The sequence below is a fragment of the Vanacampus margaritifer genome, chromosome 3 (genome assembly GCF_051991255.1).
Source record: "Vanacampus margaritifer isolate UIUO_Vmar chromosome 3, RoL_Vmar_1.0, whole genome shotgun sequence".
In the NCBI taxonomy this organism is placed as follows: domain Eukaryota; kingdom Metazoa; phylum Chordata; class Actinopteri; order Syngnathiformes; family Syngnathidae; genus Vanacampus; species Vanacampus margaritifer.
In genome coordinates, this window is record NC_135434.1 from 20,222,622 (window position 1) to 20,237,678 (window position 15,057).

Sequence of the window (15,057 nt, forward strand, 5' to 3'; positions counted from 1 at the left end):
AACAAATTCCTCTATTTTCATGTTTATGACTCGTCAAAAAAGCGATTGCATCAGTAATCACGGAAAATGGATTATGACACATCAGGTTCACAGCATATCAAAAACTGTGATTTATAATGGGAGTCAATGAGCCAAAATCGGTCATTATTACAACAATTTCGTGTGAATCTCTCCCTCCTGTTTGGTAATAATTATAAATTACAGCATGGCGCCAATTTGAACTTCTACATTTTTAAACAATCCTGGTAAAATGTCAGATCCCTAGTGTATTTTTTTCAAATGCTTTTTCTTTGATGAAAAACAGAAAAACATAAAAAAGCCAGAAAATGGACAAATAACGCCCAGGGATTAAGATCTCAATATGGCATTGGCACAAATGGTATTGGCACTATTGTATTGAATTTAACTCTTTGCACTTCACTGTAGTCCTTAAAAAGAAGTCGTACAACCACATATTTTGATTGGGACTTTGGATTATTTATTTCATTTTATTTATCAATTTTTTTGAAAATCATTTTATTGTGTGCTCTATGCTTAATGTCTTATTTTTGCAAATTGAAAATATAATTGTCATGAGCTCATTTACTGCCATTGACAACTATAGATGTGAAAAATTCATTTTAAACATTTCTATTAGTTTAACATTTTTTCCACTTTTTCCATTTTTTCCACTTTTTTTAACAAGAGTATGAAAACCTAGAAAAAAATGCTTATTGTACAAGTAGAACAGATCTAAAATTTGCGATTAATTGTGACTATATAAGTCATGCAATTAATTCCAATTAAAAAATGTAATCGCCTGATGCGATTAGAAAAAAAAGAAAAGATTATTAAAAATTAGGGGCGTCAGGCGATAATTTTTTTTTATTTTAATTAATCGCATGACTTCACTAGTTAACTCACGATTAATCACAAATCTCACAAAAAATTCTAGGTTTTCATTCTCTTGTTACCAAACGTGGGAAAAAATGTTAAACTAAGAAATAGTTACAATGTTTTTTTTACATCTATAGCCATCAATGGCAGTGAATGAGTTAATTTCATGCAATTTTAAGGAACTTTGCTATACAAAAATTTGGCTATACAGGTCATTTTTCCAAAAATGATCTGTCATTGTTTTTAGGGAAATTTTAAATGTCATAAGTACTAATGGTATCGGCACTTGGTGTCGGTGAGTACTGAATATTTTGAACATCCCTATCAACGTTCATTTTCAAAAGCTTGCATGTTGAGCAGACGCAATCTAAACCAGTTTCTGTTGAGCATGAGCAGATGTCGAAGTTAGCTCCCGTTTTTGCATACAATCGCCCATTTTTAGTCAATCAAGCCCATATAGTGTTCTACAAAGATAAACTCTTGCAGGTACCAAAACTGCTCTTAAATTAGAAATCATCCTTATGAGTAACTTACGTTGGTGGCATTGATGACTTGTAAGCCTCATGTGGCACTTGATGTCGGTAGCAAGTGCCTGCGGGGGTGAGTTGGGATCGCAATTGATGAGGGGAAGTGATGTTCATACTCGCTGTGTGAAAGCTTCAACTCCCACCATCAATGTGTAGATAGATTTGAGCAAAAACAAGATGGACCGAAATTATGGTCACAAGGTGTTAGGTGCTTTAAAAAAATTATAATTAAAAAACGACCTAATTGAGATTACTGAGAACTTTTCACCTCTAGGGAATTAGAATCCAGCAATACACAATGAGTCACTTTAGCTGAGGGGCATGCAGAAGAAAACTCAGCGTCATGCATCATAAAATTTGAAGGGGATATAATGGCATTTTACAGTCCGAATGTATATAACAGCACCTGAAAAAGATTTTTTGGCTGTAGCTCTCATAAAAAAAAAGATTCTTCTGATGCCAGTTTTATTACCTTGGCCAGTAGCCAGCGACTCACTAAAGAATGAGTTATTAAGAGAAATGAAAACTATTGTTTGATGCTGTAGCTATTGCAATCAAGAGATTTGATTTGATTCTATATGTGCGTGTGCTGCACACATTTCCTGGGCAGAAGCTCCTCAGCCGTTAATGTGAAAATGCCGATAATGCTTCAGGCAAAATTGAACGTATGCATCCTTAAGCCCCCCCATGCAACTAACTGTTGGCAGCGGTCCAATATGGAAGCGAATGACTCACCTCTCTGAAAGGCCCGCCCATAACAGCCAACATTCCCCTATATTCCTAATTAAAAGCTAAATGCACACTCTGCCGACTTGGCCAAAAAGGCTTTTATTCTACTTGCGCTAAGATGCACAAGAGGGTTGCAGCTTCTAAAAGAAATACAGTACATGCGAAAATACGTCTTAGTTGTCAACCGATTTTCAACTACTACATAAGTCGATTGAATGTTTAAGGCATTTTGAAAGTCAATCACCGATTTATATGCAGTGCATTTATCTGCTCTTATTTGGCAAACATCCATACTCAAGGTGATTTACGAGTTGGGAGAGCCACTTGGACTTCAACAGAAGACCCTGGAATATTGAGTACGCAGTCAGACAGAGTGCAAAGGGATCAGGTAAAGATGTGAACAGTAAGTGCGAATTGGGCATGTTCCGCAGTTTAGAGGTGCTCTAAGAAATCAAGTGTCAAGAGATCATTGAATATAGAGTACACTCACACTCTAATAGCATTTGGCGGCTTGACATGCTGCGGCTGCTTCTTCCATTCCTGGCGTGCGAACCCTCAACTTTTTCCTTTGGGTCAATTATACCAGTATCGGCCACACTCTTGTGGCTGTTTTACTATCAGTAGTGACGGCGTAAAACCGAAACTGCGTTTTGGTATGTACCGGAACCCAGGCGGTACTTGTGATTGGAATCGCGTTCCTAAATCTGTCTCAGAATCAGGATGTCACATGACAGTTGCCTTTCGCGTTCTACTACGCCTCCAAATGTCACATTGTTTCAGCAAGTGCCTTTTCTCAAATTAAATAAAATCTGACCATTGCACTATATTAACTCTTTTACTGCCAAAAACGTTAAATGACGTTTAGTAAAAACCTACGGAAGGCCGCCAAAGACGTTAAAAGACGTTCTCCAATTTTTTTTTTTTTTTTGGGGGGGAAACGGGTGAAGGAAAGCCTTGGTCAGCTGTGGTGAAAGTTTCAAGCAGATCTAGTTAGCCTAATGACTATTTTTGGCCCCTTGATGGCAGCGATGACTCTCTTTTGACAAGATTGGGTAGGCGTCAGTAGAAGACGTGAGGCGGAGCTGGAAGGGACAATGGCTGGGGAAGGGAAGAAAACATGGCGACCGGTTGCAAGCAGCTCACGCTTGAGCATTTTTTTCAAAGACGAAAAGCATCGACCAATGCTAAAGAGCACATTGATGACGACGATGATCATCATCGATGATGATGATGGTGGCTCCGAGGTTGACGCCGAAGTTGGAAGCGTTGATGCGGCGGCTATGACCACGTCATAAAGCCTCACCGGCTAGCGATGCTAACACCGGAAAACACGGAGCACAACCGAGCACGCTCAGGCGGACGTTCAATCGGACGACGAAGAGTGCCCCGAGTCCAATGCATATTCATCGGAGGAGTGTGTACAGTCTGCTACTTGCTATTCCCCGGAAAAAAAGGCCGTCTGCACGCGAAACGGAAATGGAAAGTGAAAGTAATCTGTTGTGCAAACCCTGCTCCCTCTCCTTGCACGCAGGAGAGCGTTACAAAAAGAAAAACTATATTTGAAACATCCACATAATTGTAAATAGTACCACAGTTGCACACATTTGTAAATAGATTGCAAAATTGTTTTGTCAAATTGTTACACTGTTGAATGGAAATAAACGTATTTTGCTATGAAAAAACACATTTTCATTGTTGGTGGTAGTGTTTTACAGAAGTAAAGCACTATTTAGGTGTTTGTGGCATCATTCATGGACAAAAAGAAGTGTACAATTCACTAGAGTGCATGAAATAATATCGTTTCACAAAAAGCTCTTTTTCTCCGCTTTTTGTTTCAAAACAGAGCATTTCGGTGAAACTAACCATTTTCTATTGTTGATTACTGAAGAAAGGAATAAGGTAGAAACAAACTTTTTTTTTCTGATGAAAGATGAGAGTTCAATCTTTATGTGTGTTTCCATAGTCCAAACACAACATTTTCTGTGGACCTTGAAAGATCAGTCAAAATGCTTAAATCGGCTGGCACTGGCGACATCCCTTTTCTGAAAACGTCTGGCAGTCAAAGAGTTAACAATGTCTTAAATATGAAATAAATCCTACGTAAGTAGACTTCGTATGTAAAATTGCCCTGCTGATTCATCGCCCTACATGATAAAATGTCAACATCCTCTTGAACGCTTTGAATGCGACGGTTGGTTTAGTGGTAGCGCACCTGCACAATGGGCTAAGAAAAAGGTCTGTTATCCAGGTAACCCAGGTTCAAATCACGCTACGGGTGTCATGTTTTTGCACGTCATTTTTTTCCTCTCTAATACTTTCTGGCAAAATTTGATGCCCTGTCGCAAAAAAAAAAAGCCTTTGAAATGTAGCCTGTTGAAATGTAGTTTTTGATTAAATGTGATAGCATAGGGGTTATTCCGTTTTTGTTTCTCACGATATTATTTCTCCCTCTTATGGCGTCCATTACAATTATAGCCCGATTGCCAGTTGTGTAAATTAGGTGATGACAGACAGCCAATGGTTAGTTTCCTTACTGGGGAGCTGGCAACACTGATCTACTGTTTGATTGTAATATTTTACCACCAAATGTTTCTGCGGGGAGATGTTTCAAACGTTCCAAAAGATCAATTATTTTTGTGAATCAATCGTTTCAAATGATTTGATCGTTTCAATGTTCCATTTCTGCCATCCCTACAAAAAAACTAAATAAAAAGGCAAGCAAGGTACTTCTTTCTCAAAAAACATCAAATCAACAAGGTCCCAAGAACAGCGTTCAAAGCTTTAAAACAAAATGTACTTGAGCCAGCAACATGACATGACACAAACATGACACGCACAATGAACTGAGAAGGCCTGAACGTAAGCAGGGAACTAAATACAAACTGACGAGATAACGAAACACACCTGGACAAGACATGCGTGGCTGTGGGAACTGATTGGATGACACAAGGGCCCGGGTTGACAAGCACAGGGGGACATGATAAAACTTGTCGAAACAATAGACATGCAAGGAACACATAACTCAAATCCAACCAAAACCAAATCAACAAAACACAGATCATGACATATTCATTTCAAAACCCCACAATTCTTTATGTGTCATTAAAGGGACGCTGTCTGTTATTTGGTGCCATCTAGTGGTAAACTAATAATTTATTAATTTTTAAAACCCACTATTAACTCTTTCACTGCCAGACGTTTTCAGAAACGGGTTGTCCCCACTGCCAGCCGATTTAAGCATTTTGAGTGATCTTTCAAGGTCCACAGAAAATGTTGTGTTTGGACTATGGAAACACACATACTACCAAATGAAAGATTGGACTCTCAGCTTTCATCAGAAAAAAAAAATTTGTTTCTACCTTATTCCGTTCTTCAGTAATCAACAATAGAAAATGGTTACTTTCACCGAAATTCTCTCTTTTGAAACAAAAAACGGAGAAAAAGAGCTTTTTGTGAAACGATGTTATTTCATGCACTCTAGTGAATTGTACACTTCTTTTTGTCCATGAATGATGCCACAAACAGCTTTACTTCTGTAAAACGCTTTCACCAACAATGAAAAAGTGTTTTTTGATTGCAAAATACGTTTATTTCCATTCAACAGTGTAACAATTTGACAAAACAATTTCGCAAACTATTTACAAATGTGTGCAACTGTGGTACTACTTACAATTATGTGGATGTTTCAAATACAAACATTGTAATTGGTTTGCAAAGTGCTGTCTCTCTGAGGCACCATCGCGCGTCTGCATTTTGAAGCACTTATGTCGTTGCATTCTATTTGTTCACCAATAGATGGCAAAACTTTCTACACACTGTCTCCTTCTCAAGTCCGGACCAGACCAGAGTTCTAACCTGGTCCGATGCCGAGGGGGGGCATGTGACCACAGGGAACTTTAAATGGTACCCATCCATATAATGGTTTACATTTCTCTTTTAAAGTGCACAAGAATATGATACGTCTTTTTGTGTTGTCTGGAATATTTCAAAGCGTTTTATGTTTCAGCCTGTATAGAAGGAGAACTTTATGCATTTATTCATGTATTTACAGATGCGTAAAGGTCCTTTGAGTTTAACAGTGATGGGCAAAAAAAATAATGTTTATTGTCTCAGTAACAGCTGCTCAGGTTATTTTATGGCTCCTTTGGATTACAGCCGGGATTCGCTAGCGATGTAGAAGCTAAATGTTGAGGAGATAAAAGTTAGAAGTGTGTTGCCAACTACAGTTGTAGAGGGAGTGGGAAAGGGTGATTGCTTCAACCGCATTTATATCGACTTCACTCTCTTACAGCTTTTACGGTTCCATTAATTGGACAAAACAAGCCCACAATGTCCTCTTCCTCAACCATTTGTAAAAAGCGAGCCCAGATAAAGACACACAGAGACTTACCTTATTTTACATCTGTGTATTTACTTTTCATTAGTTCTTGGAAAGGAGTGGGCAAAGTTCAGACGTAGACAAAAAAAAAGGTGCCTCCAACTAATCTTCCAATTTGAGCAGCGAACAAACAAAGCCAGATTGGACTGCTGATGGCATTGTGAATCTTGACCAACACTAGATACAGACAGAATGGCGGATCAAATTAGTTTTAGCTAAATCCCTTTGTGGTTTCAGCAAATAATCCGAGACAGAATATTTAATAATAAATGTCACGCCGCACATTCGTGATAGTGAGCAGTACTTTTTCAATGAGGGGGCTTTGAAAAGCCTCTTGAGACTTGTACTAGTATAATACGAGAACAAAGAACAAACAACATCATGGATGTACTCATTCATCATTCTTCATTCAAGGAAACGCTACTATTTAATAACGGAGTAGCAGACTTTAAAATGATATGATACATTATTGTGTGTGTCTGTGATTGTTCACATTGTGATTATCAGCTTGTTTTCCTTGATGTACTTTGTGTTGTATAGTGTGTGATGTGCCTTACATACAGTACAGTAAAGTGCTCTAGTTTGAATTCATTTTGTATATGCACTACTGTGACAAAGGTCTTGGGCATCGTTAGGTATGTTATTACAGCACTGCGGTGAGGACCATATCATTATTTCTCTGGCTAAAATAAAAGAATATCAGACAAGGCAAACTGTATGTATAGTTGTGTAGCGTAGGCTACAGTGAACTGTAGGGGCCAGTTGATGTCACACTTTTTACATCTTTACATATATTTTGGAATATACAAAAATGTGCACCAGATGAAAGACCAACGTCTCAGGTATATATTTTGTATTCATGTCATTTGAACATTTTGTGTCAGTGCAGAGTTATAAGCGCTCAAATAGAGGGTGTAAACATGTGGCATGTGTTGTCTCGCTACATCGGGTAAGATGTCACATTCATGTTATTCTCCTGGTTTTTTTTTGGGGAGGGGGGTATTCAAAGTGAACACAAGTCAGCCAAAGAAAATGTTTATCATTGATCTTGAAAAATTTATTGAACATAGTTATAGGAGGAAAACCAATATTCCAATTTGTTGTTGCGCCCTCTAGTGGAGAAGATAATTACCCATGTGACAACAAGCCCCAGTCTCCCTACCTAACGATCATTAAGACCATTCAGGACAAAGTAAAGTTTATTATCGATTGGAAAAAAAGACAAGGCAAAATTTAAAATTTCATATAAACAACAATGTGAATTTGGAGGCATTGAAATGCTCTAATGGTCATTGCAACAACAAAGCTAGTGGTAGCCTAATACTTGCAGAGAATAATATACTATATGTCATAATGTTGAGGTGAATATTATAGTTCATTCATTTTTATGCATTACATCTGCAGATACATTAGACCTCTGTGCCATCCAATTGATACGAGTCTGACCTGACTTGCAGGTAAACCTAAACACCCCCCATACAGGAATCAGCTAAGTGGTAATATAATAAGCACTCTCTTCTAAATGGAGCCTTGATTCCATTTAAAAGAGGGCAGAAAGGATGTGCGCACTCTTGCCCAAGGCTTTCATCTCGCATATAAATCATTGGAGTTGAAAGTTGGTGTTTGAGCAGCACATATTTCAGGTCTCGGGGCGTGCTCCGTATCACCAGCCAAGACTGCATTCATGCCAGCGCAGTGCCATGAGCAAATGAAGCCAATTTCAAACATTCTCGGAGCGGATCAAATGTTCTAACGGGGGCTTTCCGGCTGATTTCCACAGCTCACGTGTGTGCTTCTCTCCTTTGTGCGCTTTCTCCGCTCTTGCAGATTCCGCTGCACTTGAGAGCGCTGACGTACAGTTGTGAGCCGTCAGTGCTGGACTACTGCCACGCTCACCTGCACGTCAACCTGGAGCCCAACATTCAGGAGACGGAAGGTCCGAGGCCAAGCGGGTACCAGCGGAGCCCGCTCGCCGCCCTCCCCCCGTACCGATTCCCTCCGCCAGTGAGCAGCACACGCTATTAAATAGAAAAAGAAAAACACAGAACGGTGTTGAAGTGGTAACGGTAACGACGCAACAGAGACGGTCAATCTCCTGTCCACGGTCCGAGGTAATGAGGATGAAATATGTCTTCATGGAAATACAGTATAAAGGTGAAATGGTATTTGGTTGATGAGCCTCGAACCCTCAATATCCTCAATTAGCCAAGGAGGCTGAACAGCAGCTTGACTTTCAATGTTCCGCTCTGCTTGTTGAGGAGTATTAGAGGTAATACTTCAATGATTTGTTAATCCTATTAAGCATTCTGTATTTTCTCCTCGTCTGGCCGTGTCAGGTGAAATCACCAAATGGAAAATGCTATAAACGGAGCAGGAAGAACTGATTCCCAGTTTTCTGCCGCTTTCTTTTTGGTTCAGATGTTATTATCATTATCACTGCCAGTCCCGATGTCCCTGTACGATTTTCATTTGCACTGAACTAACCACTCGGATGAATATAGAAGTAAACGAGCAGAAACAAAAGTGCGACATGTACAGCCACACACTGTGCCAGAAAATATCATTAGTGTACGGACTTTTGATTTTCTTCATAATTTGTGAAGTCCATTGCATTATCGTTAACTGCACAAACGTAAGCATATAAAACAAAATGAAGCAGCAAGTACATACCTTGCTTGTCTCACTCATATTGAGCCAGCTTTTCATCATCCTTTCAATGCATTCCTGTATGAAATGTTTATTTTTCCTGCCCAGATGTGTTCTTATCGTGTGCTCACATGTCTCCATGCGTGAACTTTTTACAGGATGTTACATATTATATGGAAAATAAACTGTGGTAAATCATCTGCTTTAGTGTTGTTCATTATGACCAGTGACCTTAACTCAAGCAGGCTTCTATTAGAACTGTCGCTGAGATGATTGAGACTAAAGAGCAGCGCTGAACTTTTAAAGGGCACCCGTTGCGCTTGGAAAGTTGATGTGAGGTAAAGACACTCGCGCGGGCCACAGCATTAGGTACACATGCACGGTCTGTGGAGACACAGTACAAGAGATGTTTCAAAAAAATAATAAAATGTTTACCACCTCATATTGTGGTTGGTGAGTACACAGACCTCCGTGCCAATGTTGATTTTTTTTATCAAATTAACCCTAATTATTGTCTTGGATATAGATTGACATTAACGCTGTGTTCTTCATTTCCGGATACAGCTACAAATTAGGCATGGGTATCAATTCAAATTTTCGTAATCGATTTCGATTCACAAGAGTTCGGATCGATTCAATTTAAATTGTTCCCGATTTGATTCGATTCACTTCAATTGGATTTGATATTGGTTCATTATGAAACGTCAATTCTTCTTAAATATCAACGACATGAAACTCCACAAACATTAAATTCCAAATTAAATTTTGCACAGGCGGTAAATAGTTAAATGATTTAGTTTATTAATGAAAGTAACGTGTTATCATTATTTCAGAAGGGTGGGATGGAAATATTTTTATAATTCGAATTCAATAATTGTAAACATAAATTAAAAACATTCTGAATTATCTTTAAGTCCAATATGTCAGGTCCTTCATAAATGTAAGAACTTTTAAATTCACATGAACAGTAAATTTCCAGAAAGCAGTAAGATACAAAGAAAAAAATTCTTAAGATTTTATAGGCAAAAGAGATATTAAAATAATCCATACATGGTTTTATGAATCGATATCAGGCTCGAAATGGATAATCGATTCGATATTGATTATTCAATTTTTGGAAACCCAGCCCTACTAAAAAAGTTTTGCAAAGCCACGTTGGGAAACTTGAATTCCCTTGGCTCCTTGGCTGCCAGTCCGGATGTCGTGGGTTTGTTTCTGAGCCCTTGTGGCCTGCATTTTAAAGTGCTCTTAAGCAAAATACTGAAGGTAGAAAAGCACTGATAATCATTTACTAATATTAAGTTCAAAGCAAACACAACTATTAACTATCCTTTGAATGACACTGGATCACGAAGGGAAAAACTTTTGAACTGCATCAAAAGTGAAGTAAAGTTGTCATATTTGTTTTGAACTTGAAGTACTGCACACACACACACACACAAAAGCAGCTGACGTGAATCAATTGAGGCTTAATAAAACATAAATGTGATTGATTTTATTCATGTATTTGTCCATGCAGTGATCCAACTGTCAAGCAATGAGCATTTCCATGTGTAAGTAGTGTGTGGTTGAGATTGATACTCTGCATTTAAGGAATTAGCAGGGTTGTGTCATTTTATTTAGCCTTTGGAGGAAAAACAAGATCAAGGAATTGGATTGCACAGTATGTGATTTACTGCTGAAACAGGAGCTGCATTAGTTAGCAACTTAGCTTGCTGCAGCTCAACACTAAACAATGCATTGCTTCCATAAGAATATTTGTATTTATTATTGTGTGTAAATACTCAAGTTTCCTTAAAATTAAAAAACAATCACCATTTATTCCCAATGAGGCCAAATGTCCCTCAAGAGTTGCTGCATTCATTACCAACTGTTTATTTAACATTATACAATGACATCATTTCCATTTGAAATTTAAATCATAAATCTCATTCAATTCAACTTGGGACGATTTTCAACAAGCCCAAAATGTTTAGGACATATTCTACATTAACCACCCAACATTACTTGACAGATTGAAACCATTACAACTTCAACATATTCCGTGCATTCCAGGTCATTATATACCATTGCATGTCATTCAAAATCATTCATCAATCCAAATAATTCCACATTTTTCAATTTTCTTTCATTTAGCCTTCACATGCTAATCGCAAATGTCTAGTTAATATTTATGTTTTTAAGGACATGTAAGTCAATGGTGGTCAACGGGATTGCAGGGGATAAAAAAAAATATATATATATATATATATATATATATATATATAATTGTGTCCATTTTTTTCTCTCAGTTTACATTTCCAATGTTTAATAATGTATGTTCCAATAAATTATCAATGTTGATCTGTGTTTCCAAGGACCTGCATTTCCAGGGTAGAATGTTCCCATTGAGTTTATGGATGTGCTGTAGTTAGTATCTGTCTCATTACACCAACATGATCTCTCCTAATCTTCTCACGCTATCAGTTAAAATACCAAAACACATTTCCATGCCTGATTTCATCATGTTCAAATGCAAACTAGTGTCTCGCTGCTTGATATAAAACCCATAAATGGGCCACCGAACAGTATCTGCTAATGGCTAAAGTGTTCTGATACATGATAGAATCGTGTCGCTTGAGGATTTAGTGCCGGGAGGCCAGAGCTACAGCCGTACACAGCAGTTGGAACAGTTTAACGACACTGATAGATTGCATGCTGCACTCACTTGGAGTGTTCGGAATAGTGTTGGCTGAGAAATTGAGGACGGGGAGAAGCAGCAGATGCTGCATTGAGACTTATGTGTTTAAATGCATTTATGCAGAATGGCTGGTGACTCACGATGCTTCAGTCAATAAGCGCTTCTGGAGCCATTCTGACTTTTAACCACAAAATGAGACATAATCATCTCCCACAGCTCATTTTTAATCAGCTCTGTGACTCATCCGCGAGATATTTTCTGTCTGGAGTTTTTGCCTAAACCAGGTGATGTTGAGAAATGTTTTCACAGGTAATCAAGAGATGCCGGCAGCTGTCAAACTGTGACGCTATGTGAAGGAATAAACTGCCGCGCCCCGTAAAGCAGGCTGACGGACCGTTGTGTTTGTTTACTTCTGTCACGGGTTTGAACTGAAAATGAAATCACAGCAGGAGATATCTTATTCTTGTTTGTATTGTGTATTCACTTGACATTTTATATATATTTGTCCTTCTTACTCTTAAGGTTGGCACATTCCTGGGAAGCAGGCAAACTATTTTCTTCCTCAGTGGAGCCGTCAAACTGTAAACACTCTAAGATATAAGGGGAAGTTTTCTCATTGTGCTCCATTGATTTCATCTAATGAACTAATTTTGGTGGAATTTAGGATGTCATCAAGAGAGTACTAATTCTAAGACTCATAAAAGCGCATTTTTTGCATACACCAAAGTGCATACTTGCACCGGGGACGGATAATAACAATTTGAATCTGCACCAAACTACATGCATTTCTAGACTTCCATATCTTGCATAAGACTTACAGAGTCATGTTTTATACATATTACTGTCAAAAAGTCCAAATTCCTTTCTGTTGAAATGTCAGTATCAACTTTACAGGCTCACTTCATTTGACCATCTCTAAGCTTTTGAATGTCAATCTGGTCAATGTTTTAGTATTTCTTCTTTCACACCTTGCTGTTCGCCAACTGTTTGGCAAAACAACAGACGTTTGATCCATTTCTAAGGATATCCACCTCGATCCCTTTCATTGATGCTGCCAATCTGCTGATAAAACTTCATTAGCCACTTCCTGTTTAAGGCCACACAATGACTACGTTTACATGCAGGCAATAACCCTTTAAAAATCCAAATATTGGCAATGTTTGGGTTTTGTAAGGCCACCCAAATAAGCTCTTTTTCAGGTTTTTAACTCTTTGACTGCCAGACGTTTTCAGAAAAGGGATGCCGCCAGTGCCAACCGATTTAAGCATTTTGACTGATCTTTCAAGGTCCACAGAAAATTACGTGTTTGGACTATGGAAACACACATACTACCAAATGAAAGATTGAACTCTCATATTTCATCAGAACAAAAAAAATGTTTCTACCTTATTCCGTTCTTCAGTAATCAACAATAGAAAATGGTTAGTTTCACCGAAATGCTCTGTTTTGAAACAAAAAAACGGAGAAAAAGAGCTTTTTGTGAAACGATGTTATTTCGTGCACTCTCGTGAATTGTACACTTCTTTTTGTCCATGAATGATGCCACAAACACCTAAATAGTGCTTTACTTCTGTAATACACCACCACCAACAATGAAAAAGTGTTTTTTGGTTGCAAAATATGTTTATTTCCATTCAACAGTGTAACAATTTGACAAAACAATTTCGCAAACTATTTACAAATGTGTGCAACTGTGGTACTATTTACAATTATGTGGATGTTTCAAATACAGTTTTTCTTTTTGTAACGCTCCCATGCGTGCCCAAGGAGACGCAGCAGGATTTGCACAACAGATTAGTTTCACTTGCGATGGCTCCTTTTGCATGCAGATGTTACACTTTCTTGACGGCCTTTTTTCCCGGGGAATAGCAAGTAGCAGACTGTACCCACTGCTCCGATGAATATGCATTGGACTCGGGGCACTCTTCGTCGTCCGATTGAACGTCCGCCTGAGCGTCCGCCTGAGCGTCCGCCTGAGCGTCCGCCTGAGCGTCCGCCTGAGCGTCCGCCTGAGCGTCCGCCTGAGCGTCCGCCTGAGCGTCCGCCTGAGCGTCCGCCTGAGCGTGCTCGGTTGTGCTCCGCGTTTTCCGGTGTTAGCATCGCTAGCCGGTGAACCTTTATGACGTCGTCATAGCCGCCGCATCAACGCTTGCAACTTCAGCGTCAACCTCGGAGTCACCATCATCATCATCGATGATGATCATCGTCGTCATCAATGTGCTCTTTTGCGTTGGTCGATGCTTTTCGTCTTTGAAAAAAACTGCTCGAGCGTGAGCCGCTTGCAACCGGTCGCCATGTTCTCTTCCCATCCCCAGCCATTGTCCCCTCTAGCTCCGCCTCACGTCTTCTACTGACGCCTACCCAATCTTGTCAAAAGAGAGTCATTGCTGCCATCTAGGGGCCAAAAATAGTCATTAGGCTAACTAGATCTGCTTGAAACTTTCACCACAGCTGCCCAAGGCTTTCCTCCACCCGTTTCAAAAAAAAATTGGATGACATCTTTTAACGTCAGTGGCGGCCCTCCGTAGGTTTTTACTTGACGTCTTTTAACGTCTATGGCAGTCAAAGAGTTAAAAACCCGAATAAGACCCCTGGGTTACCCCTTTCAAAACCCGAATTCTTGCGCATTGGGAATACTGTTGTGAGTGTGTGCTCATGAATTCCCCTAAAACCTATTAAAAATCCCATACCGTTCACCTAAGCCGAATACTTCAGAATCCAGCTAGTCGTGAAGTTCTCAGGAGACCCGAGGAAGGATCAAAGAAAAGAAAAGTGAAATCCAGCATCGACCAGCGGGTTAGCAATCAGAATCTTTCACCAACCCCAGAAACATCTAAATTCCAACAAATTAGGGAGACCTCAAGAGACCAAAGGAAAGACACAACATGACATTCTAATCAATACTACATTTGTAGAATATGAGTTATGAGACAAAATCCAGCTGTTTTTATCCATCTCTGTGGACGGCCATTTTGCCACTTGCTGTTGTTACCCGAGAGCTGAGCAACATTGATGTCATCTTCAGTCGACAGCAAGTGACAAAATGGCCGCCCCTTGGATTTTGCTTGCTTAACTCATATTCCACTAACAAGCGATATTAACAAGAATACCATATTTAGACTAGTGTTTCCCCTTTAAAACTGAACATGCCTATTGTTTTCATGTGTGCATGATGCATCCATCTATTTTCTATGCTGCTTATTCTTTTCAGGGTTGCTGGG

At 39.1% G+C, this 15,057-nt stretch overlaps 1 protein-coding gene across 4 annotated transcripts in view; it reads left to right on the forward strand.

Moving 5' to 3' along the window:
- The window catches only part of LOC144049424 (leucine-rich repeat transmembrane neuronal protein 4), a 59,285-nt gene extending 49,981 nt beyond the window's left edge, over positions 1-9,304 (forward strand). For 2 of the 4 annotated variants that reach the window (XM_077562336.1, XM_077562338.1), the window contains one exon: positions 8,338-9,304. In XM_077562336.1, the coding sequence (XP_077418462.1) occupies positions 8,338-8,535 (198 nt within the window). In that variant the 3' untranslated portion in view covers positions 8,536-9,304. The remainder of the gene's footprint in view (positions 1-8,337) is intronic. The other 2 variants (XM_077562341.1, XM_077562342.1) reach the window with 2 other exon arrangements.
- Positions 9,305-15,057: the final 5,753 nt, after the last annotated feature.